General features: G+C 35.8%; 1 protein-coding gene across 1 annotated transcript in view; it reads right to left on the reverse strand.

The window, feature by feature from the left end:
• Nucleotides 1-7,546: 7,546 nt before the first annotated feature.
• DHX15 (DEAH-box helicase 15) overlaps nt 7,547-23,334 on the reverse strand; it is a 73,776-nt gene continuing 57,988 nt past the window's right edge. The window contains exons 10-14 of the mRNA XM_054029183.1: nt 22,942-23,133; nt 19,302-19,424; nt 14,875-15,065; nt 9,293-9,462; nt 7,547-8,114 (exon numbers count right to left, since the gene is read on the reverse strand). Coding sequence (XP_053885158.1) covers nt 7,997-8,114; nt 9,293-9,462; nt 14,875-15,065; nt 19,302-19,424; nt 22,942-23,133 — 794 coding nt within the window. The 3' untranslated portion in view covers nt 7,547-7,996. The remainder of the gene's footprint in view (nt 8,115-9,292; nt 9,463-14,874; nt 15,066-19,301; nt 19,425-22,941; nt 23,134-23,334) is intronic.

Genomic DNA, 23,334 nt, shown 5'->3' on the forward strand with positions numbered 1-23,334 from the left:
AGGATTTTAATATTCTTGTTTCTATTTCCTTTATGGATTTCTCTTTAACACTTGTTTGACTATGGGGCAAAGCTGTTTATTGTCTATACATTTCCTGAAAAGCAAACCAGTCTCAGCTGTCAACATAAAGGGTGCTCATTATTTTGAGCATTAAGGACCTGAATGCTAAATTCTTGCTAATCTTTGATCTTTAGTTTCTGTTCCTAATCCAATGACTTTTTAAATTCTCTCTAAAAGTAGCAGTAATTTAAGATTACTTCCATATTATTGTGCAATCCAGTAACTCATTAAAAGAATGTTTCTGATGTCCTCTTTGACAGGTACTATCATCCACATTTTTTGTGAATTCCACTGCTTTTAACCTTCTGCCCCTATACAGACTGTAGGCCTTTTAGGGAAGGTTCATAGTAAATTAAACTTTTTAAAAGAACGATACCGTTCCCTTCCATAATAAAAAGCTTATAAATTACCTGTTATTTAACATGCAAGATGAAATAACCTCAACGATATCATTCTAAGGTCTAAAGAGTCAAGTCTCTACACTTTAGTTTGCAATGCTCTGAAGTGGCACATGAATTTTGATGGAGAAAACTAGCATTGTTGTAGAGTTGAAAAACCTGATATTTTAGAAGAGAAAACCCATCACTAATATAAGCAGAAGTGGTTTTACTATATGGTTGAAAACTTGAATTGACAAAGCATTCAGGTCTACCTGCAACCCTCCACTGCATGAAGCCCAGTAAGTGCTTGATTTTTAAGTGTTTATTGTTTATGCTACTGGAAGCAATGAGGCTGGAGCATTAATGCAATAAGCCTACAAAACAGACACTGAATTCAAATGGAAGGCAAGGGCATGTTTTACATAAAAGAATAAAATCCAACCAAAAAATAAGAAACTATTGCAGCCACAAGAAATATTTATTATCAGCATTCATTTGTGAGGATTTTTTTTCTATACAATGATAGTTACTGAATAGCTGCCATTTGCAAAGTGGGATATGTTTACAGAATCACTTAAAACCATATGTATACATGTGAAAATTGTAGAGCCCCTCCAACATTCAGTGTACCTGAGAGGCTATATAGTATCTTAATTGAGACTACAAAATTAAACCACCTCAAAATTGTCAGAACAAAACTATTTACAGACCACTGCAGTTGGGAAAACGTTATTCACTGGCTGTCAGCATTTTTCTTTTAACCTCTTGATAGTGGAAGTCAGGATGTCCTCAATGATAACTACTTATCTCAAATGCAATACTGCATAATCAGAACACTTAGTCTGCCTTTTGCAAGTATTTTACGTGGACGAGGGATAAGGAAGAAAAAAAACTTATGTACTGCTTTAAAGCTACCAATTTCAACCTCAAAAATACTTAAATTTTGTATCACTTGGGACATTTTAAAATTTGATTGGACAAATGCAAGAAAGAATACTGAAATGAACTAGTAGTATTAGAGACATGAACTATAGATAACTACATACATCTTTTCTATCTCTAATTTCTATAATCTTATGACATACTGTACTCCTTTAAAAGGCCTACAAAAGCCTTTAAAGCTGTGGTATAAGATTAGGACTAAAAAAGGCTTAAAAGCATTCTTTCACTGCTCAAAGAGTAGGATAAAAAAATAAATTATTTACTCGTCACACAAACAAGATTTTTAAATGGCCAACTGCATTTATGTGGGTTCTCACTATCTGGTAATTCCATGATGTCATGATACATGACCGGTTTTCTATTTTAATAACTGAAAAAAGAAAGAAATCATAGCAATCTGTGACTGTAAATTAGTGATGAATTTGTATCTAACAGAAGATAAACATTACCTTTAGTAGTGACTGCCATCTAAGTTTTTCCTGTGACTTTTTAAAAATCCCTTTTTGAAATTTTACACTTCAATAGAAGACAAATTCAGTTTACACTATTCAGTTATACAGTACTTAATATTTTTCTTCAGTGCATATACAACATTAAGTCCAAGTTTCAAACTTATGCTATGTTAGTTTCACATTAGACTTGATCCAAAGAGTGGGGAAAAGCACACAGAAGTTGATATTATACTAATTAGATGTGAAGATGTGAAAATGATCAATAATAAATACCATATCTACAGCAAACAACTGCCCCATGCCAAAAGAACTTAAAGAAAATTATTCACCGTCATGCTACCAGAAACACATTCAGGTGCATAATTTCTGCAAATCTCTATTTATATGTGCAGACAAATTTAATAAGTAAAAACTCAGACTTTTACATTCAGGTTTACAAGTGCGAATTGGCTTTAATTTATTCTATTACACTGAAAAATTAACAAATGCTACAAAGGTACAGAGAAATTGGAAAAGCAAGTATGACTAGTCACTTCTGTATGACAAATTAGCAGGTGTCTCTCTAAATGCAGTTTTATGCATCCAATCACAAGTTAGTTTGGTCATCCACACAAAGTTAAACACACTTATTACAGATCCACATTAGCCCTAGCTGCTTTGAGGAATTAAGTAGAAGCACTATTATAAAGTGGGAGGCTCGCCTTCTCATCCAAAAAAATGCATTCCTTTGATTTACTCTCTAGTACTACTATTTCCTTATCTAGTACATATTATAAAACAAACATCTTACAATCCGAAGCAGACAAAGCAACTGAACTCGCCTCCCACAACCAACCACTCTACAAGTCAATAGAGCACTTCTGTCCCTTCAACTGTTCCAAGGGAACTGCTTAAGTCTCATATTAAGAACTCGGCTGCTGTAATTTTTCAAAAGCTAAACCAACTAATCCTAATTGATACAACTCTTCTGTATTCTGAGTATTCTAAAAACACACTAGCTGCGGTTTAGGACATATCCGCCAATTTACAAGAAATTATGAAGGTTGAGAACATAGCAGAAGGAAAACAACCCAACAACACGCAGCTGAGTCTGGCCAGGTGCAAACTAGCGCTCAGTAGCATTACTTTATTCAGAAACTCTTGTTCCATGAACCAGCAGAAATCTGCAAAGCAGTTCATTTTCTCAGAAGTGATATTTTCAACTTATCAAGGAGCAGAACCGACTGGCTGAAAAAGGAGATCTGTCTAGCCTCCTAAGAAGAATAGTGGTGTTATTTAATGTGAATAGAATGTTACACAGCATAAAAACCTCTGAATTATTTTAGTCAGTTATGGCCTCTGGCATCCCAAAATGCCGAAAGTATTTTGTTCAATTGTAAGAAGTTACTCATTTTCCATTGTTTGGCCATATATTAATACCTGATGTAATATTTTCTTTCAGTTTGCTGAACTTCTCAGTTATAAATAACTAAAAGTAAAGTTATAGTGATAAACAGGGTAATGCTATTTTAATAACATTCCCTGAGTGCCAGACAATGAGCCTTGCATGCTCATAGTTAAAATATAAGTACTATCAAACAAACATGATTCCCTAGCTCTGTCACTGACTTGCTGTGTGACCTGAGGAAGTCTCTTATCCTTATTACCCCTCGGTTTTTCTACTAGCAAAATGGGAACGGTGAAGATTTTGAAATATATGTACAAAAAGCATTAAGCACAATTACGGATTTATCTTAGTTTGTGTCTTTAAAGCACTTCATTCAAAAAAAGATTTGTTTCATTATTGCTGATGCAGTGGCCTGTTAGAAATTGAACACTCTTTCTCTAGCCATTACATCCAATAAATATGCCTCTTTCACTCCTTTCCAATCCTCTCTTATGGAGCCAAGGACTAGTTTACTTCCTGTATTAGGATGAGTGCCAATAGCACGTGTTAGTTAACTTGCTCTCCCCCTTTTATTATATGGATCTTACACAACAAATATACTTCTGCATTTTAAATAATGATGTATGAATTATACAATAATTTAAGAATTGTGCATAGTGGCTTCAACAGTTTCATGTCAGAACGTTGAAATAAGAAGTTTAGGCCAAAAAGGTAGCCTCAGTGCAACTCTTATTTATAGCTAAGATAAATATTGTGCAGTTGTAGAAGTAACACCTAGTACACTATAACTGTTCTAAAATGGTTTATTAGCATAGTTGGTATCTGTCACCCATGTGAGCTTTTTTAAATGTAGAGAATAAATTAGCTGAACATAAAATTCAGCATTATTGAATGTTTCTGTTGACAATGTACACATAGGTGTAAAACCGTTGATAAAAAGTTGGTTTTGAATTGAAAAATTCCATTTGAGTTTTTAAAAATGTTCTCAAGTTCTAAAAAAGTGCATCAGTGGCATTATGCATCAGGTGTGGCACTGATTTCCATAACAAGACTGTTCTATTTTCAAGTTAGAAAATGCGTTTTTGTTTTTTTTAAACCAACTGCTAACCCTTGACTGTCTTTCCATCTTGTACATCATCACTATTAGTAGTGGAGATACTACAGGCCAAATTATGTACTCAGTGACAGCTGTGCAACCCTGTAGTCTTCCAGGTAAGTCAGTGACACCTCAAGAAGATAGGGTTGCACAGGTGTCACTATTTTCTTGAGGTGATTTTCACAGGTGTCACTAACTTAACTGGAAGACCAGAGCAGCACAGCTGTCACTGAATACATAATTTGGCCAGTATTTTCATCCCCAGTAGTCATGATGCATATGACAAAGATTCCAACTTGACTGTCATGTCCGAAGCTGAGTTTGTGGGGCTGACAGTTAGAAAAAACAGGCCACATTCTCTCATATCAATAACTACTTGAAGCCATAACCAGCTGCTCTCCCAAGTCTCAAGCTATCCCAGCCCCAAAGTCAGAGCAGCACCTAAGCTTCCACAGCTTATGCCAGCTGACTATGGGACCATATGCTAACTGAGAATTGGCAGAATACTGAGACATTGCCACATCAAGGGAGAGCTAGCTGGTCTAAGAGCTGCCTTTATAGCAGCTAGCTGAGTGCTTCCCCACCCATGCTAGGGGAATTCTCAGCTGGCCAGTTAGAGCCAGACTCCAGCCACTTTACACTGAATTGTACACGTAGTTGGAACAGTGGCAGAGAATGTGACCCCGGTATCATTTTCCTTGCAAACTGAGCACTGAGCAAGTGTGATATGGAAATTAGCAAGACAAAATGGAATCGCACAGTAGATTTGTAAAGTTATTTTAGAGCAGAATTTGTTTTGTGGAGGGTAGAACTCCAGTTAGTGAATAAGTGGAGAAAATAAATTAAGCATTTTGTTTTATAATGTCTACATTTTAAGTACATATTTAATCTTCCAGTTTGCAATGTTAATTTTGTTTTAAAGCATTTCAATTTATCTTACATTTACTTTTTAAACAGTCTGCCTCTGCCCCTCCTACAACCTGAATTTTCTATGCTCTTACCAGAAATCCTGACAGGGGGCAGTAAAGTCCACTGAAGGGAATGGGAAGATTTCACAGAATACCTGGTACTTTATCATGCTACTTATGCTGAATCCACACACAAGAATTATTTAACTTTTAGACAATGTTATAGCATCATTATCCATCACAATGCTAAGAGTTTTCATTAAGCAACAGTTAAGGGATATTTTCCCGCCATCTCACAATCTCCCTCTTTCCCCCAATAACATTTTAGAAAAGGACTCAAGGTTTGTAATTGGAAAGAGGGAGGGAAACCAGATAAACTTTATTCCATGTATTTTTAGCCACATGCTATAACTTAAACAAAGCACCCTAAATGTTAGTACTCAAGCTCCATTGTCCTTGGGTCAGACAGTCTGAATAGTATCTTCAGCAAGGAACACTAACTTAGTTCTCCACTCTCAGGACCAGAAGGACTTAAAACTTCACCCTACGGTGCAGAACAAATTAAAAGCATCTACCATATTAATGACTATTATAAGCAATTCAGCTCCAGCACTGAGACTGGGGAGAGTTGCTCCTACCTTCTTTTGCCAGAAGGACTGTTAATCTAATGTGTGTTTCAGGGTAGGGAAAACTTAAATCATACCGAACACTTCAATTACACCTGGGATCAACAAGTTCCAACTTTCCTCTTATGAAAAAGCTGTCAAGTCTTATTTCACTAATATCACTATAAGACTTATTATGTCTGAAGTGTTTGTCAGTCATATAGCTCACTCATGCTACTGAATCCAACCTCAGAAGAATTATTGCATTTTAACAATGTACAGTAACTCCTCACTTAAAGTTGTCCCGGTTAACGTTGTTTCATTGTTACGTTGCTGATCAAATTAGGGAACATGCTTGTTTAAAGTTGTGCAATGCTCCCTTCTAATGTCGTTTGGCAGCTGCCTGCTTTGTCCTCTGCTTGCAGGAAGAGCAGCCTGTTGCAGCTAGCTGGTGGGGGCTTGGAACCAGGTGGACCGGCAGCCCCCCCCCTATCAGCTCCCCGCTCCCCTAAGTTTCCTGTGCTGCAGCCGCACAGCAGGCTATCAATTGCAGCTATCCCTCCCCCCACTGCCATGTGCTGCTCCTGCGCATTGCCTTGGAGCTGCTCCCCGAGCCTCCTGCTTGCTGGAGGGGGCGGGGGGGCCTAATGTCAGGGTGTCCCCCTCCCCCTACACCCCGCTTACCCCTTCTTCTCCATATAGAGCAGGGTGGGGACACAGAGAGAGACACAGAGACAGAGACAGTCTGGGGCAGCAACTGCTGTCTGAACTTCCTGATCCAAGACAAAGCAGTTAAGAGTGGGTCAGCTTACTTAAAAGGGGCAGTGTGCATTTCTCTCTCCCCACACACACAAGGTGTGTATCTGTCTCTGTCTGCTATACTATTTCCCCTCCCCTCCATTCCTGCTGCCTTGTGTGAGAGGCTACATTAACAACGTGTTAACCTTTCAGGGCTCAGACGAGTGCTAGTTCATCATTTGGCAGCAAGGCATTCCCTGGGAAATATCCCACCCTCTTCCACCCTCTAACTTCACCACCTCAACCAAGCTTCACAATCATCATAGCTGTGAACAGTATTAAATTGTTTGTTTAAAAACGTATACTATGTGTATATCTATATAATACATAGTTTTTTGTCTGGTGAAAAAAAGTTCCCTGGAACCTCACCTGCCTCCCCCTCTCCACCCCCACCCCCCCCCATTTACATTAATTCTTATAGGGAAATTGGATTCGCTTAACATCGTTTCGCTTAAAGTCGCATTTTTCAGGAACATAGCTACAACGTTAAGTGAGAAGTTACTCTAGTATCATCCTTATCTGACCACCACCTAATAGGGTAACTTCCAGTTGGCCATAAAGACTCTAACAAGATACATTCTCATTATTACAATTCTGACCCAAGTTAGTCTGTACAAATGTGTTCAGAGGAAGAGCTCTGTCAAAACTGCAACAAGATCACATGGAATTTCCACTTAAAACAAATCATTAAACCATTTAAAGAATTAGGCATGGGAACTCATGTTAGACACCATATAATAATATCTCACTTATCACTATCCGTACTAAGTGTGATACAAAGATAATTGCAACACACTGAAAATTGTAGACTAAAGTGATGTCAACAAAATAAGCAGTTTAACTGAAGATTGGAGACTGAAGGATTCTTCAAATTTTTTGATCAAAACCAATAAAAATACTGAAGTACTGTGGCACAAATTAGTATAAATAGACTTTATTGAAGTCAGTACCTCTGTACTGAAGCTGAAGATTGTGTCTACATAAGCACAAGTTGTAACATTTCACAACTTCTAAAAGGAATGTCAACAATTACAACGATCATGCATACCATGGTCGATAATCACATTTTAGAAGCATTTTCAACCATTTCTAAAGAAATGCTTATAACATTGTTATATATAGAACTACTTTCAATAAACTGCAAAACATTGATCAGCTTTTCCAGTATGGGCTACAGTGTCAACACAAAAGGGAGGCATAAATGTTTAATTTATGAAATCAGAATGGAATATTTACTGTAAAGAAAAAAAATTTAAAAGCTTTCAAATAAAGGCCATTACTGAACCAAAGTGAAGAGCACAACTTGAACTCTGAGTTCATTCATCTTTTAAAGTTGTCCTCTGAATAACTTCAGTTCAAAGCATAAATTCAGTACTGTGAGTATTCCTTGGACTGAAGTTTGGCAATGATGCGATCCAACTGTCTCTTTGCTTCACACTGTGGGAAATTGCTCATGTCATAATATTGAGGGGCAATTTTCACCAACCTGCCAAAAAGAGAAAAAAATTGTCACTAATATACAAGTTTTAACATTATAGAGCCTGTAGCCATTTTGCCTAATTAGCAGCTATGTAAAATAATTAAACATTATCCATCTCTTTAGTACTGTCTAGAAATGTGCAGATCCATCTTATGACTCCTGGTCCAGCATTACAAAGGCAGTTTTGAATTTTCAAAAAGAAAAGTGGCTTTACATACAAAAATATCCAGAGTTTAAATGCTTATTTAAGCAGTACAAAAGTTATGAAACATGTTCACACTAGTCTCAAGGCTGTGGCCATTTCAAAGATCAAAATTTCCCAGTAATTCTTAAGAAGGAATAAGATACCTAATTTTTATTGAGACAAGGCGGGTGAGGTAATATCTTTTATTGGACCAACTTCTGTGGGTGAGAGAGACAAGCTTTTGAGCCTTTAAATAGAAAAAATTAAGTTCTGATTGACCTAAGTGCGAAACACTAATATTCAAATAATCCAAAAAAGCATTCTGAATTGAATCATAATACTGAAGTTGTAAACATTTTATGATATACTGCAACGTTTTTGATTACTTCATAACTAGATAATTCCAAAAAGTATTGTATTCTACAACTTAAGATTCCAAGAACCATGGAGTCATATGTACAACACACAGAGAAACAAGTGATAACCTATATCAAGACGCAAAGTATGTAGCACAGCCTGCCTGCGCAATCATGCATCTATCACCAGAAAGTTAGCTCCTGGAAACTACAGTTCTTGCACCAAGGGAAAAATCCTAGCCGAAGGATGACAATTGGAGTTTTGCCATTGACTTGAATGAGGCCAGGATTTCACCCCAAGTCTGTGACATAATGTTAAATCCTTCCTGCTCAGTCCTCAAAACAAATCCCAGGACTCCTCATTACTAACAAATATAAACATCTGAAACAGAAGCCAAAACCCCTTGTTCACATATATAGCCCCCACTAATGTATGGGAGCTATATGTACAGATCAAGGGAGCTCAAGTCACCTGTAAGTGCACAAATCCATCTATTCCATCAAAACATTTGATAGGAAAAAAAGTTTTATAATAGACAGTTGTGAAAAAAAAAAAGTACTAACTTTAGGTAATTCTGAGAAAACACCATCAGATTAAAAAAAGATTCTTAGAAAAGAGAAAATGTTGAAGTGTTTTTGCTCACCATTCTGGCTTAATATCTGTACATGTGCGGATGTAGTTCTTTGTTGTAAGGACAAATTCATTATAAAGCACCCATTCAGGTTTGTGATCAAGAACTGTGGAAGGATGTAACTGCACCACCTGGTTATCCTTCACTGTTAAGTAATGCCCTGTTCGCTCCAAATGTGCCACCTAAATTAAAAACAAAACAAAAACAAAACAAAAAAAGCTTTTCATTACATGTAAGGAAATAAACCTATTCTACTTTGTGAACTCTGTTTGAAATTGTTTGAAGCTATTCATTTGTTTATTGCTGGCACAACTCTATAGCAGACGTCTTATTTTAGAAAAAGAAACGAGTATTTTCAAGGTATGTAAGCCTCACTTTCTAAACCTCACATGGACTTTGCATACTTGCCAGCCAAGAGTAACTATTTATATTGCCTGTCAAGATTTCTAGTGTTTTTGGCAATTGCTAAGGTATACTTAAATATTCATAAGCAATTCGAGCAAGAAACAAAGTGATACAAAACTGACTAGTAGTTCTTACTTTAGGAAGAGGATCACTAGCACAAAAGCATACCAAATATAGTTCTTTAAAATGAAAACTTTGGAAGAAGTTTTTAATAGCAATATCTTTACAAAGCCAATATCAGTCCAATAAGGACATTGACTCAAGCACTTTGGTCATTCTACTGCCTCTGGGACTGACAAAGGATATGTTGGGTCTTAAATTCTCATTTGATACCAACTACAACAGTACTTTGGATTATAATAATGGACCTATAATAATATAGTTTCTACTAACACTTTGGATCTGAAAAACGCATAAGCCCAATAAAAGAGCTGGAGATCCAGTGAGACAGGAGGAAGAATGGTCTTGTGCTAATGGGATAAGACTCAGAGCTGAGAGATGCAGGTTTAGCAACACACTTTTGCTGTGACCTTGGTAAAGTCAATTAACCTCTCCATGTCCAAGTTTCCCTGTCTGTGAAGAGATAATGCCTACATCACAGAGCTGTTGCAATACTTAATTTATTAGGATTTGGTAAAGTATTCAGAGATCTTTAAATCAGTAGTTTTATTTACAGAGTTAATCTAAAACTAATTCATCATCCCTTTAGTTAACTTTTTATTGAAGACATTTTATACAATCAACAATTCTGTTTGTTTTGTCACAAATATTAAAAGGGTGATAGAAAAATAATGAAAGGCAATATAGCAGAGTTGAAACAGTCCACATTATGGAGTTACAGCTAGTTATATCAATGATTTTTTTTAAATCAGTTCATCTTGGGCCATCTTTCCTGAATTGTGAATCTAGTACAGGCAGTAAATTATTTCATTTATCTTCATTCTTTTGTTCTTACCAAACACATTTTACAGTTGTTTTTCATTTTTGCTACCATAGTGATTAAATATATTTATTAGTTTATGACACAAGTATTCGAAAGAATTAACTACCTATGCTTACTTATAGCAAATCAGGATATTTCCCCAATGCCACAGTAAGAGAAATTCTTATATATTTTTTAAAGGTTTCTGTGCTTTTGTCTCTTATACCTTTTGTGGCATTATCTACAATGTCTGGGATATTATTTGCAATGGTGTGTTTTGAAATATCCTTTTTAAAATAGTCCTTTAAAGAATTAGTAATTTTTACCTAACTTCTCTTGTTCAACACAAAGGAAAATCACAGATATGCCATTACTTTGTTTCAGGTTTGGATGACCACCCAATAATGATTCACTCTTAGATAATTCCCACTATTTTAATAAAATGTTTTAATCAATTTTGTTTCCTGAATTGGGAATGGAATATATTGGTTCAAAAATATTCCTGGGAGAACAATTGTTTAACTGTTTCTATCATATGTAGAAAAGGTAAGGGAAGAACAACTCATTTATTTAAATATTTTATTTTGGGGAATAATTTGCTGTAAATTTTCTTATTAATAACATGTACATTTAGTATCCAAATCTCTCTTGATTATTTAAATTTATACAAAAATCTCAACATCTGATTTCCTCGTGCTTAGTATCATAGCTTCCATTTTCCTGTCATTTATCTTATAGCCAGAAACAGTAATACGCTATTATTTTGATGAGTTCTGGATTGATTTTGAAATATACAATAAAACATATGCATATAAAAATTGTTTTTATGATATGTTACCTATTTTTAATTCCTCAATATTGATTGCCAGTGGTTCCACTGAAGTGACAGTGGAAGTAGAGTGGGAAAAGACGACAACTGGCACATACTACTTTTTAACAAAAGGTTTTGAGTTACAGCCATTAACTATAACTTGAGCAACAAGACAGTCATAGTTCGAATGCACTATATATAAAATATATAATAATGGGCTCAGGGCATCAATGCGTTAAGCACTGTAAAGGCATATGCATTTACCAGGACAAAAACCTTTGCAGCAGCAAGGTTTCCCTCCGACCCCCTTCCTTTTTGTAACAATATTCAAAAACCTACTATCTGCAATAAAACCTATCTAGTCGATATTTTCGAATACTCCACTGATGCTAGTAATCTTTTTGAAATTATTTTTGATAAAATGTTTAAATTTATATAGAAGATTCAGTTTGTTTTGCCTTTGCCTCCTCAGGCATCACTGAGATGCAGGTATCCTCCAAGTTTTGGGACAGTGCAATTATACTTGCAATTACTTCCTTTGCTTGTCCTTTTCCAATTCAGTTATTTCCCCATTTTGTTTGTTTCCTTAAGATTCTTTCTGGAGGCTTATCCTACTTTTAACACAGATTAGTACTTCCCATAAAGTTATTCTGGGTTCATCCTTAAGATTTCTAAAACCATGCAATTTCAGTTTTTACACTTAAAAAAAAAAATCTTTCTGCTCTAATAAAGAGTTGTTTAAGCATGAAAATTTAGTTCTTTGTGATCTGTTTTTATCAGATTGAATAAAACAGGATTATGACCAGGTAACAATGAAAAGGGAAATAGAAAAACAACAGCACTGCTATTTGATACATAAAATTTCAGGCCAGACAAGATCATTAGATCATTTAGTTCGACTCCTATATATCAAAGGCCATTCATTTTTCTATTTTCCCCTTTCATTTTTATGTATTCTAATCTGAGTACTATAAGCTAATGCAAAGCATACATAATATGCAGTCTCATCTCTTAGGGCTTCTTGTGTCTCAGCTATCTGTTAGACCTAGGTGTGGAATGAAGGAGTACTTATGTATATGTCTGTCTAATCAGGCCCTTACTAAGGACCATCTCTTAAGGCACACTTGCAAAGAAGTACATGAAGTACTATTTTTGAAGTATTTCACAAGCCAATACTTCACATTTGCAGTATCATCTTTCACTTATGTTCAGAACTCTGATATCTAGTTATTTTAATATTTATGTAATATTTTCACATAGCATTCCAAAACTAAATTAGAAAGTAGAAATTAAAAGATGCAAGTGCAAAAGAAGTGCTGAAGTTTCTATATAGCTATTTGTACCCTGAAGCCCAGGGAATTTAAATACTTTAGAGCCTGAAATTTCTCTGAGGAAACAAATCTTAGACTGAGAAAGGTCTGTGCACTGCAGGTGTTTTAACAATTATGCATCACAGTTATAAAACCATATTTCCCCCAGCACTCAAATTTGACTAATATAGAATTTAAGAATTTTCCCTCTTAAAAATGAGAAAAAATTAACGAAGTATGTTTACATAAAAAGTCAGAAAATTCTCAAGACTAACACTAAATCTGTCAGTGTATTTTTCATTTATTTCTTAGTTAAAACTTGACACTTCTCTAGTAACTTATATCAGTGCACTTCCAAGCAGTATCAATAATCAGGCCTCAATACCTTTGTGAGGTATGTTATTTTACAGATAGGAAATTTAATACAGCATGCTTGTGGCAGACCTTTTGGCTATTGGTTTTGGTTTAAACCACTTAGACTAAATAGGTTTGTTTTCTAAATTTCTGTCTCAATATATTACTGTTTATGAGAAATGTTTACTATAATTAAAATAGCCCAGGGTTGAGATAACATTAGTATGAAAACCATGATTTTCATTTTTGGTTTGTATGTAATTTTAATGGTACTTTAAAGTAATATTTTATATTTTAATATAAAATTAAAACAAACAATTATAATACTACTGTTAAACTGTTAAAGAGTTACCCACTAAAAGGTGAATTCAGACAAACATAAAACATCAAAATCACATGAGCTTTTCTCTCATCAAAATACACAAAATCCAGGGACACGTTAGTAACTTTTTAAAAGAAAGAACCTGGCACAAAATAAGTCCATGTAAACTACGCTTTCACTAAAAGGCAGACTGGTTCACTGAGTAGCCATTTAGCAGTCCTCTCATAAGAATACAGCTCTCCCCCATTTTCTGATCAGCTAAAATTTTCTTTTAGAAACTAAACAATGAATATGGCTTGATTTCCTTGCAAGTACCAACTATACATACTATACAAATTTTATGTCTGGTGGTATTCTGGAGTAATTTTTTCCTCACTATGCAACAGAGCGCACAATTATAGAAACGTAGACAACTAAAAACCAGAAAGGGGCCAGCGCTATAACTCTCCCAAGAGAACTGTTGTGGGATGTACCACCATTCTACATAGGGGGAAAAAGTTTGAGAACAAGGTTGACAGTCTTGCAGTATTTTTCTATCTCCTTCCCTGGGACTCTGATAGATTTATTAGAATACATGTCTGTGCTCCACCCATGGTTTATCATTGACAGAAGTGTCGAGGCTGAAATGATCAATCACTAGCTCAGCTTAAATACTTAGCTATCAGTATTTATAAATCAGTTGCTGACAATTGTTGGAGCAGATTAGATAATTAGAATAACCTCAATGTTTAGCACAATATCTTGTCCAACAATGAAGATCTAAATAGATAACTGGTCGTGACAAGCATAACAATTCCTACATATTTTAAAATAATGAGTCAATACTTTAATCAAAATGCTCAGAGCATTTGCTTTTAGAAGCAGTAGACCATTATCCAAATGGAAGCTTATTGCCACTGTAAAACTTAATTTTTATTTAAATTTGTTAAAGCAAGCAGCTACCCGATCTTCCCCCTTTCATATCGGAAATCTAATATGGCAGTTGTAATGCAGTTTCCTTCTCATGTTTCAAATATCAGAAACAATTCTAGAAATACATTTTCTGTAGTTCTGTCAGATTAGACGCTATTTTGCATTTTAAAATCATTTTATTTGAAAGACCATTTTATTAGGCCTGTGTTTTGCTTTGTTTCTTTTACAATATTTACCAGGGATTAATTGTCAGCTATTCAACAAGGTAACTAGTAAAGACTAAAGAAATAACATTTTGAAAAAATTAGATTAGTTTAACTGCAATTTCTCTTCCAAGTGTGTGGTTTTCTTCAGATGACTATCATTTGTCAGGTTGATTGCACACTCCTACTCAATAAATCTTCTACTAAATAGGTTTGAATAAATTATGGTTAAACATTTTAATAAGTAATATTCATATAAGTTGCATAAACTGGTGATAGTTAATTAAGATAAAGTTAAAATCTACACAGCAAAAACTGAGAAGTCTATACATTTCATATACAGATACACACATACCTGCATAAAATACCCAGTAACCAAAGCCTTTCTTATATTGATATAATAGTCTCTGCTTGTAAAGTCTGTACTTCTACGAGGCAAATTAAATCTATCCATGATTCGTGACAGCTGTTGGCGTACATTGTCTGCAGACATCAGGGACCTGTAGTTAATGAAGTTGTCATAACACCACTGAACCGACTCATGATCTGCAATATTAAAAAAAAAAAATCATGAATCATCCAAAACTGAATGTTTTATCCCATTAAAACAAATAAATAAAACAGTGACCAACTGAATGGTCAATCAGATGAACCAGAAACAAAATCCATATTTTGTAAGTGCTAACAGTTCTTAGGCTCTTCAATGGATTTTATACATTAGATAACTTGGCTAAATTGTCTTCTACTCAGGAAATGTGTGGCCAGGACCAAAGAATATACCTAGAATTTTTTGTGTGCGGTAATACACATACACATTTAAACACTACTGTCTTGCTGAAATGCTATGCCAATGAATTTCTTTCTTCCTAAGATGAGGGGCACTATGCAACACAAGTGCAAATAACCTTGGCCCACACTGCTAGGAAAAATGAACAGGCTGCAAGTAGCATGTGGAAATCTTTACTAACTGTATATGGCTAATGAACACATGAGAGACTAGTACAACTATATTGCATTGATACATCAACTAAATCAAATGAATAAAAATAATAAAACCTCCTTAAATATTAAGCCCTTTTATAGAGCTTTTTCATCTTTAAAGAGCAGTAGAAGCATGCTTTAGCTACCTTAGAGGAGTGGTAGGTTAAGTGTTTTCTGCCTTTTGAAGGGAAAATGAAAGCAGACATAAGTGGCTGGTCACAGCCTATCACAGTAACATCTCCAGAATTCCATACTTCTAGTGCTCTAGATTATCCAGACTAGTTGCCTACCATGGGTACGCTCACACTTTACTCCTTTTACTGTTCGGAAATGGTGGTTCTATCGAGACATTGTAACATTAGCTCATTTCAGCAAGTTTAAAGAAGGGTGATAACATTAAATACAGCATCAGTTCCCTTCAATAACAAAAATCAGAAACATTTAGACAATACCGGAACTACCTAAGAAATGTGTTTCATTCTTATGTAGCTCTGCAAGGCCAGTTTATCTTCAAATGATGCACTTGAAATCACCTTTGTGGCTTTAAATAATGCTGCTTTTGTCAGATTAGTAATCATAGATATGCAGAGCTCGAAAGGAGCTCAAAAGGACATCTAGCCCAGCCCCCTGCCTGAGGCAGGACCATGTATATCTAAGACTATCCCTGACAGGTGTTTGTCTAATCTGTTCTTAAAAGCCTCCAATGACGGAAATTCCACAGCCTCCCTTGGAAGCCTGTTCCAGTACTGAAACTATCCTTAAATTAGAAAGTTTTCCTAACACCTAACTGACATCTCTCTTGCTGCAGATTACTTCTTATCCTACCTCCAGTGGCCAGGGACGTCCTCGTTATAAACAGCCCTTAACATATTTGAAGACTTGTCAGGTCCCTACCGGTCTTCTTTTCTCAAGACTAAACATGCCCAGGTTGTTGGTTTTCTTAAACCTTCCCTTATAGGTCATATTCTCTCAACATATCATTTTTGTTGTTCTCATCTGGAGACTCTCCAATTTGTCCACATCTTTTTTGATGTGCGGTGACCACACAGCTGAGGCCTCACCAGTGCCAAGTAGCGCAGAACTACCTCTTTTGTCTTAATGTATTACTACATATTTGTTAAAATAGGTCTTCCATGTTCATGAATACTTTATATATGCTGTGTGAAATTAGATTGTAGGATCACTTCATTCTTAAAGGACACTGTCCTGAACATTTAGAGAAGTGATCCTTCACTTAAGTATAAACAAACAGGTGAAATGTACAAAGTTGTGCAAGATTTAAGGTACTTGTTTTCTGAGTAAGTTTTTGGTATTTTCAGACTAGCAAAAAAAGATAAATTTCTTATTGAGGAAGCTGTCAAGTTATTTTGTCGAAGCCAAGATGTTATAACTATTAAAAATAGATTATACTTTCCTCTCATAAGACACCTTACAAACAAAGGATTAATGTAGAGGCTTTTTGGTAGAATGAACAGTACAAACTAGCCCTAGAGTAATTTAAAGTTATTAAACCAAACACTGGAGAGAAAATCTCAACTGCATGCCATTTAATCTTTATCCCCTTCACTGAACTTAACAGGAGTTTTATAGTGTCCTGTACAAAAGAATATCCAGTTGCAGTTTCCAGTCTCCCACCTCAAAATAAGGTACCATAGGAACACAGTGAAATTAAGCAATAATTGGTTTCCCAGGTATTTCCACATGCAGAGAGTGACATTTTACTCAAACTGAACACATCACCACAGTCCCTTGTTGTAAATGTACTGTCTAGTCAGTTTTCCTTTAATCATTACTGAACGTATGTTTCACCAGAGTACTTGTACTTTTAAAGGGACAGTGGTTTAGGAGGAAAAACTATCTATAACAGCACACGACTCTCCTTTGGGGGCAAAAACAGGTGTACCAACACTAAGGTATTTGCCACAACCGCCGGATCCCAAACAAGATTGACCTAGTATCCAACACCACCAATAAATATTATTTTGATGCTAAGTGAGGACTCAAAGCTGCTATCACTTTCGGCAGAGTATTCTAAATCCAATTTTCATAAGCAGCATTGTTTTCACCCTCCAAGTCAAGCACTTCCTTCACTTGCAGGCTTCCAAAATATGTTCAGATTAAGTGTCCATAAAAGGTACATGGAGAATCCTGGAGCCTCAAGTCTTCAATATAAAGAGCAGACAGCATAAACGTGGCACCAGTGCAAGGCTCTCCAAAACTAATAGTGAATTTTCACAGAAGCCTCTTAACTACTGCTCAAAGTGAAGATATGAAGACATCTGTAGGCTCTTGATCAAAAAAGATGGACACGCTCTCTTGCTACTGGAGCGTCACATGTGGTTATAGTCAAAAAGCAACCAAGTAATAATAGCATTTTTATTCTACATACAAGTTTAACTTTAAAAACCTAGTTTTTACTCCTGTTAGCGCTGCAATAAGGTTATGGAAGAGTAAACTGGATTCAATTTTGCATCACACACCAAAGCTGCCAGCCAAGTCTTGAGTTCAACATTTTTTTCTTTATTTTTTTTTTCTTTTACTGATTATGTAAAAATACAGCTGGATTGTTAAACACCAGGTTAAGCTTTCTTGGTAATTGGTGTAATCTTTTCAGTTATAAACAAAGCAAATTAGACATGGAAATCATTGATGGAAAATACTGGAACCCAGGATCCCACTTTTATAGTTATTTTTCAAGAAGACAGATAGGTGAAGATAAACAGTTCTCTCTGTCATTTTGATCTTGCTCAAACTGCCAAAATATTTTTGAACAAAATGAGTGATGGTTTTGGAGGAGAGGACACTGTGTTTGTATATACACATACAAACCATATATGTACAAGTGATATCCATGTGATAAATTACAGAGAGCCATGTGATAAACTTACCATTCACTATAGACATGTCACCTATGCTCTTCCAACAATTAATCTCCTTGAGACTTATTCCAACATTCCAGCCCCCTAACCAGCCTTTTCCCCCAAATCAACCTGGTCCCAGAAATGCTCCTCTCCTCCCCCAAAATCTGAAATATCCCCTCCTCAAAACTCCCCGGAGACATTACCCTCTGCCCAAGACAAGCAAAATTCAGGTTTTCTATGCCTAATATTTCATATGCCTGGAAAGGGTAGATTCCTTGCTGTCCAAGGCTACCCAGCACTCACCTCAAGACCTGGGCCAGACCAAGATACCCAACTTTAAAACAAAATTTTTTTTTGAGGGAGACAGATGTGCTATTTCAAGTCTCTCTTACAGTGATTTTACATGTAAAGGTTTTATTCTCTCTCCCTCTCAGCTCAACAGGTGGACTTATGATAACGATGGCATCTAATTTTACAGGTAAAAGAAACATCAGAAACAACCCCAACATTTTATAAAACTCTAAAATAGTCTTAAAATAGCTTCTTAGACTATCTGCATCTGGCACCTGAAAAACTTAGTGCCTAAGCCAATTCAGAAAGGCACAGAGGAAACCCAGGGAGCAGATCTAGCAGAAGCAGGAGGGGAACAGGTAGTCAGAACATACAACTGGGCAGCAGACATGAGTTCAGGTCTTAATAAGTCAGTCTTCCAGATAAATGACATTACTTCCTGGGTCAAAGGTAAGAGATAGTATTGTTAAAAATATGCCAATTTTTCCTCGCGTGATATTTATTTAAAAAATTATTTAAAAAATACTGTGTTATATAACAAACTGGTACATTGAAATAGGATCGCTTAATTCACACTTGACACCAGGCATAGAGGATGGTAATATTAAGAGTTAATGCATATTATATAAGTGCTTATGTTTACACTTACTTTGTTTGAAAGCATGATAGACATTCAGCAAGGTCAAATGATCTCCATCTATGTGGGCAAACCTCATCTTGGCTTCATCTGCTGCTTTCTTGGCTTCCGTGGGGCGAACAAAACACTGTGGGACTAAACAAGGTTGGTATGGGCCCAACACAAACGCCCATATCGATGAGTCACGCATTCACAGATAGAGGAACAAGGCCTAGCTAGGTCAGTTCACAGAGCATAGGGCAGGGCAGGATGGCCTCCAACTGCATCTTGGACTGTTTACTACCTTGATTTGGTACATCAACACCTAACCACATCTGTAAGACAAGAGGGTTTCAAAGCTACAGAGTACCTGATTATTTTGACTAGAACTATATGTAGGCATCAAAATCTCTATTCTGAAGGCCATCAAGATTGCCTAAATATACTAGAAGGCTCAACAGATCTTAGTTCAAGACCCAGTGCTGATAGCTGTACCACACACCAGTATCGAAGTGACAATAAATGTCTAAGAGGAAGTTTTTTTCGGAGAGGCTCTGTATGGACAGAAGTGCAGAAGCGAGTTTTCAAACTACATTGCACTAGTGCAGCTGGTGAAACTTTACTACTAGTCTGCTGCTAGGTAATTTCAACCTTATATGTATTCTGTCATCTCCAGTAGGTATTGCTATCAGCACTGGTGCACAGAAACTTATGTGAATGAGAAAGTATCAAGAAGTCCAAGTCATGATGTTAGCGGTAGTGGTGGAAGGTTAAACCGCCCTTTGGCACTATTTGAAATAAAACTCCCACTCTGAAGTTGATGAATTCTGCCTATCCTCGGTTTCTCTTATACACATGATTTTGTCCCTAAAGCATGCTTTGACTTTTAATTCAAAACCAGAAATTAAGTGCCAAAAATCTAACAGACAAATGAACAATTTAAGTGCACAAATATTTACTGCAGCATCACTTAGTTCTATGGTCTGTCAACATTTTATAAGCAGCCACCCCATTTTGATAGGTTTGCAACACTAATCTTAATTCATGAGGTTGAAAGTTGTTATACAAGGTCTTCACCTCATTTAAAAAAAAAAAAAAAAACACAGAGTTTGGTTATTCTTTAAGTAGACAGCATCATAAGGTTTTGTATGTGTCTAAGCTAATTTAATGCTATGAAACATGCTGAAAGGAGAGCCCTGAAGGCTTATGTTCTTTATTTTTCCAGTCACTTGGGACGTTTTGCACTTTTTCACAACTAAAGCCCACAAACCTAATTAGAAACACTATTCTAGATATCATTTGTCTGTAACACAGACAAGGACCTTTTGATTCGTATCTCTCATAAAAGCTAGTAAATGCTACATTTAAAGACCAGCTATACTGTACAAGTTGAATACTGCATGAAATTCCAATAAAAGGTGGACATTGTAACAGCAATGTTAGTGGAAGAACCTTACTCTTCAATTCACATGGTAACAAATCTGAAAGACCAATGGATCAAATACAATGTAAATGAAGATGTTTCTTCCACAAACCCACTTCTTTAAAGTCCCATATTTGAAAATAAAGGAAATTAAAAAAAAATTAAAAAGGTAAGTCTAACTTGAGCTAATAAAAACAAATTCTTAATTATGCTGTCACTCCATTGACTCACTGTTTTTCCTAGATGTGACAGAGTTTTCCAGAAGCCTGCAATTTAGCAAGTGCTACAAAGTATTCAAAACAGTGAGTTAAGGATGAATAATATGCAATGCCCTCGGTTTACCTAGTTTAAATAAGCCTTCACACTCCTCAAAACAGCCTTTTGTAAAAGGAATTTATTGTATGAAGGTTTAACTAATTTATTTGCTATTGTGTTCAATAATTTTGCTATCCCTTCCTCCTTTTTGGTATTTAGTTCTTCCATTTAATCCAAACAGCTAATCTCTGAATTGATTCTGGACAGCTCCTACAGGTGCTTTCTGCAACATGTTGTCACCAGCCCAGCTGTTTGCCTTGTAGAACTTTTTGAGATTTTTGGTTTTAACAAACAGTAGTTTAACTACATCCAAGAAAGAGACCACCCTAAGCGGCCAGCTTTCTATATATTATTATTTATCCCAATAGATGGTGGTGATATTATTAAACGTAGGCTTGCAGGGGAGAAAGATATATAGAAGAAGAAAAAAAAAGGCGTCTTGTCTAGACAAACAGATAGTGCACAAAAAGCTGGGGTGTCAATCTACAGCGCACTACATGCCACATGCTAACTCTCTGTGTGGACCCCACTATCTCCCACTAGAAGTTTCCTAGGGTGCCTTCAGCTTTGAAATAGCAGCAGGTCAATGTCCCCTAAGAAACTTCTATTGTATGGTAGCAGGGACCACACAGACAGTTAAGTGTGTAACATGCTAGTGTCCTGTAGAGTTACACCCCAGATTGCTGTGTACCATTCATCTAGATAACCCCTAACATACTCAGTATAAAACAAAAGGCCAGATATTAAATTCAGAAGTTTATTTGCCTTACACTCTCTCTTTAATATAACTTTTGGGGTGGGTAGGAAGGGGAAAGGAAAAAGTGACAGAAAAGGCAGGCACCAACCTACCACCACCTCCGCAAATAAGGCTACAATTTAGTTAAAAATGATTAGATTCTGCCCTGCCCATCTGCTCTGAGTCTGAACAGTCAAAAAACTCTGCAAACATTTTAGCTTGTTCTTACAAAACTTTCACATTATTAATATGCTGCAAGACTAAACTAAAGCAAGATTTTACACTTAGCCAAAACATTTTTCTAATCATCTACATTAAGCTTGAACCATTTCAAGAACGATCAGAAGTAAAATTGTATTGTAAACAAGTCTGCAAATGGTAAGAACCAATATTAATATCCTCATCACCACAATGGACTAAAACTTGCTGTCATCTTGTTAAGACTGAGCATAAAGTCAATCGTTCTATATAATTGGGGATTTAAACATGGAACCCACTTGACTTCTTGTTTTTTTCCCTCAGAAGACATTACTTGACAAGCAGCTCTGCTACGACATACTAACATTCATGTTTTGCAGCAGCAAAATATAGCTGCGCAGACATATTCATTAAATGTGTTATAGAATGAAATTTCCTTTTCCATTTTTGCAATAATATGTCACTACCCTTTTTGACTTTCCCTTTTACTTTGAAAACTTGGGAAATTTATGTAGTATTTCATTTATCTGAGTTTAAGGTTAGTAATTAATTAGATTGGGGATGTTAAAAAGAAAGTGGCCGAACTGATACTCCTAGTCCTCAACAGAAATGGACAACAATCCTCATAGACATTTCTGTTCCAATGGCCTGGAATTCTTCCGTATTAAGCAAAGCAATAGACATTTCTGTTCCAATGGCCTAGAATTCTTCCATATTAAAAAAAAAAAAAAATTAAGATATTTTAGCTACAATCTAGGAAGTCAAATTCTTGTTTCACCATTTCATGCATAGTGCATGCTTTAGTAAGTGTTAATTTCATTTCTAAATTTTAACCCACTACAAATAATTCTATACAATAAGCTTTGAAAGGCACAATTCTAGCTTTATTAAAAGGTATGTTTGTAATAATTTATATGTACGGATGTTGGAAAACTAAAATGTTTTCTCAAACTGGAGAGCTGGGCTTTGTTTGGCATCTCTTTCCCTCCCCCTGCTATTACCTGACAACATGGCAGTAATAGATAGGATCTCATTAGAACAGTTGTAGTCACAACTTGCAATAACCATTTTAGCCAGCTGTGGATCCAGTGGAAATTCAGCCATCATGGATCCCAATTCAGTCAGGTCTCCATCATCATTTAAAGCAGCTAGATAATTCAAAAGCTCTAGGGCTCTCATCAAAGTTTCAGGAGCTGAAAGAAAAACACTATTAGTTAAGCTGCCTTTAGTAAGCAACAATGTGACAAAGTACAAACTATTATACACAATATCATTTTTTTTTCTGTAGTGGACCAAATTCAGAACACAAGCGGTCACCAAATGCAATTATAGAGATCTAGCAACCAATGAAGCACAGAATATTCAAAGTTTGATATCGGCGATTTCTACACAAG

Source organism: Malaclemys terrapin, chromosome 5, assembly GCF_027887155.1.
Source record: "Malaclemys terrapin pileata isolate rMalTer1 chromosome 5, rMalTer1.hap1, whole genome shotgun sequence".
Classification (NCBI taxonomy): Eukaryota; Metazoa; Chordata; order Testudines; family Emydidae; genus Malaclemys; species Malaclemys terrapin.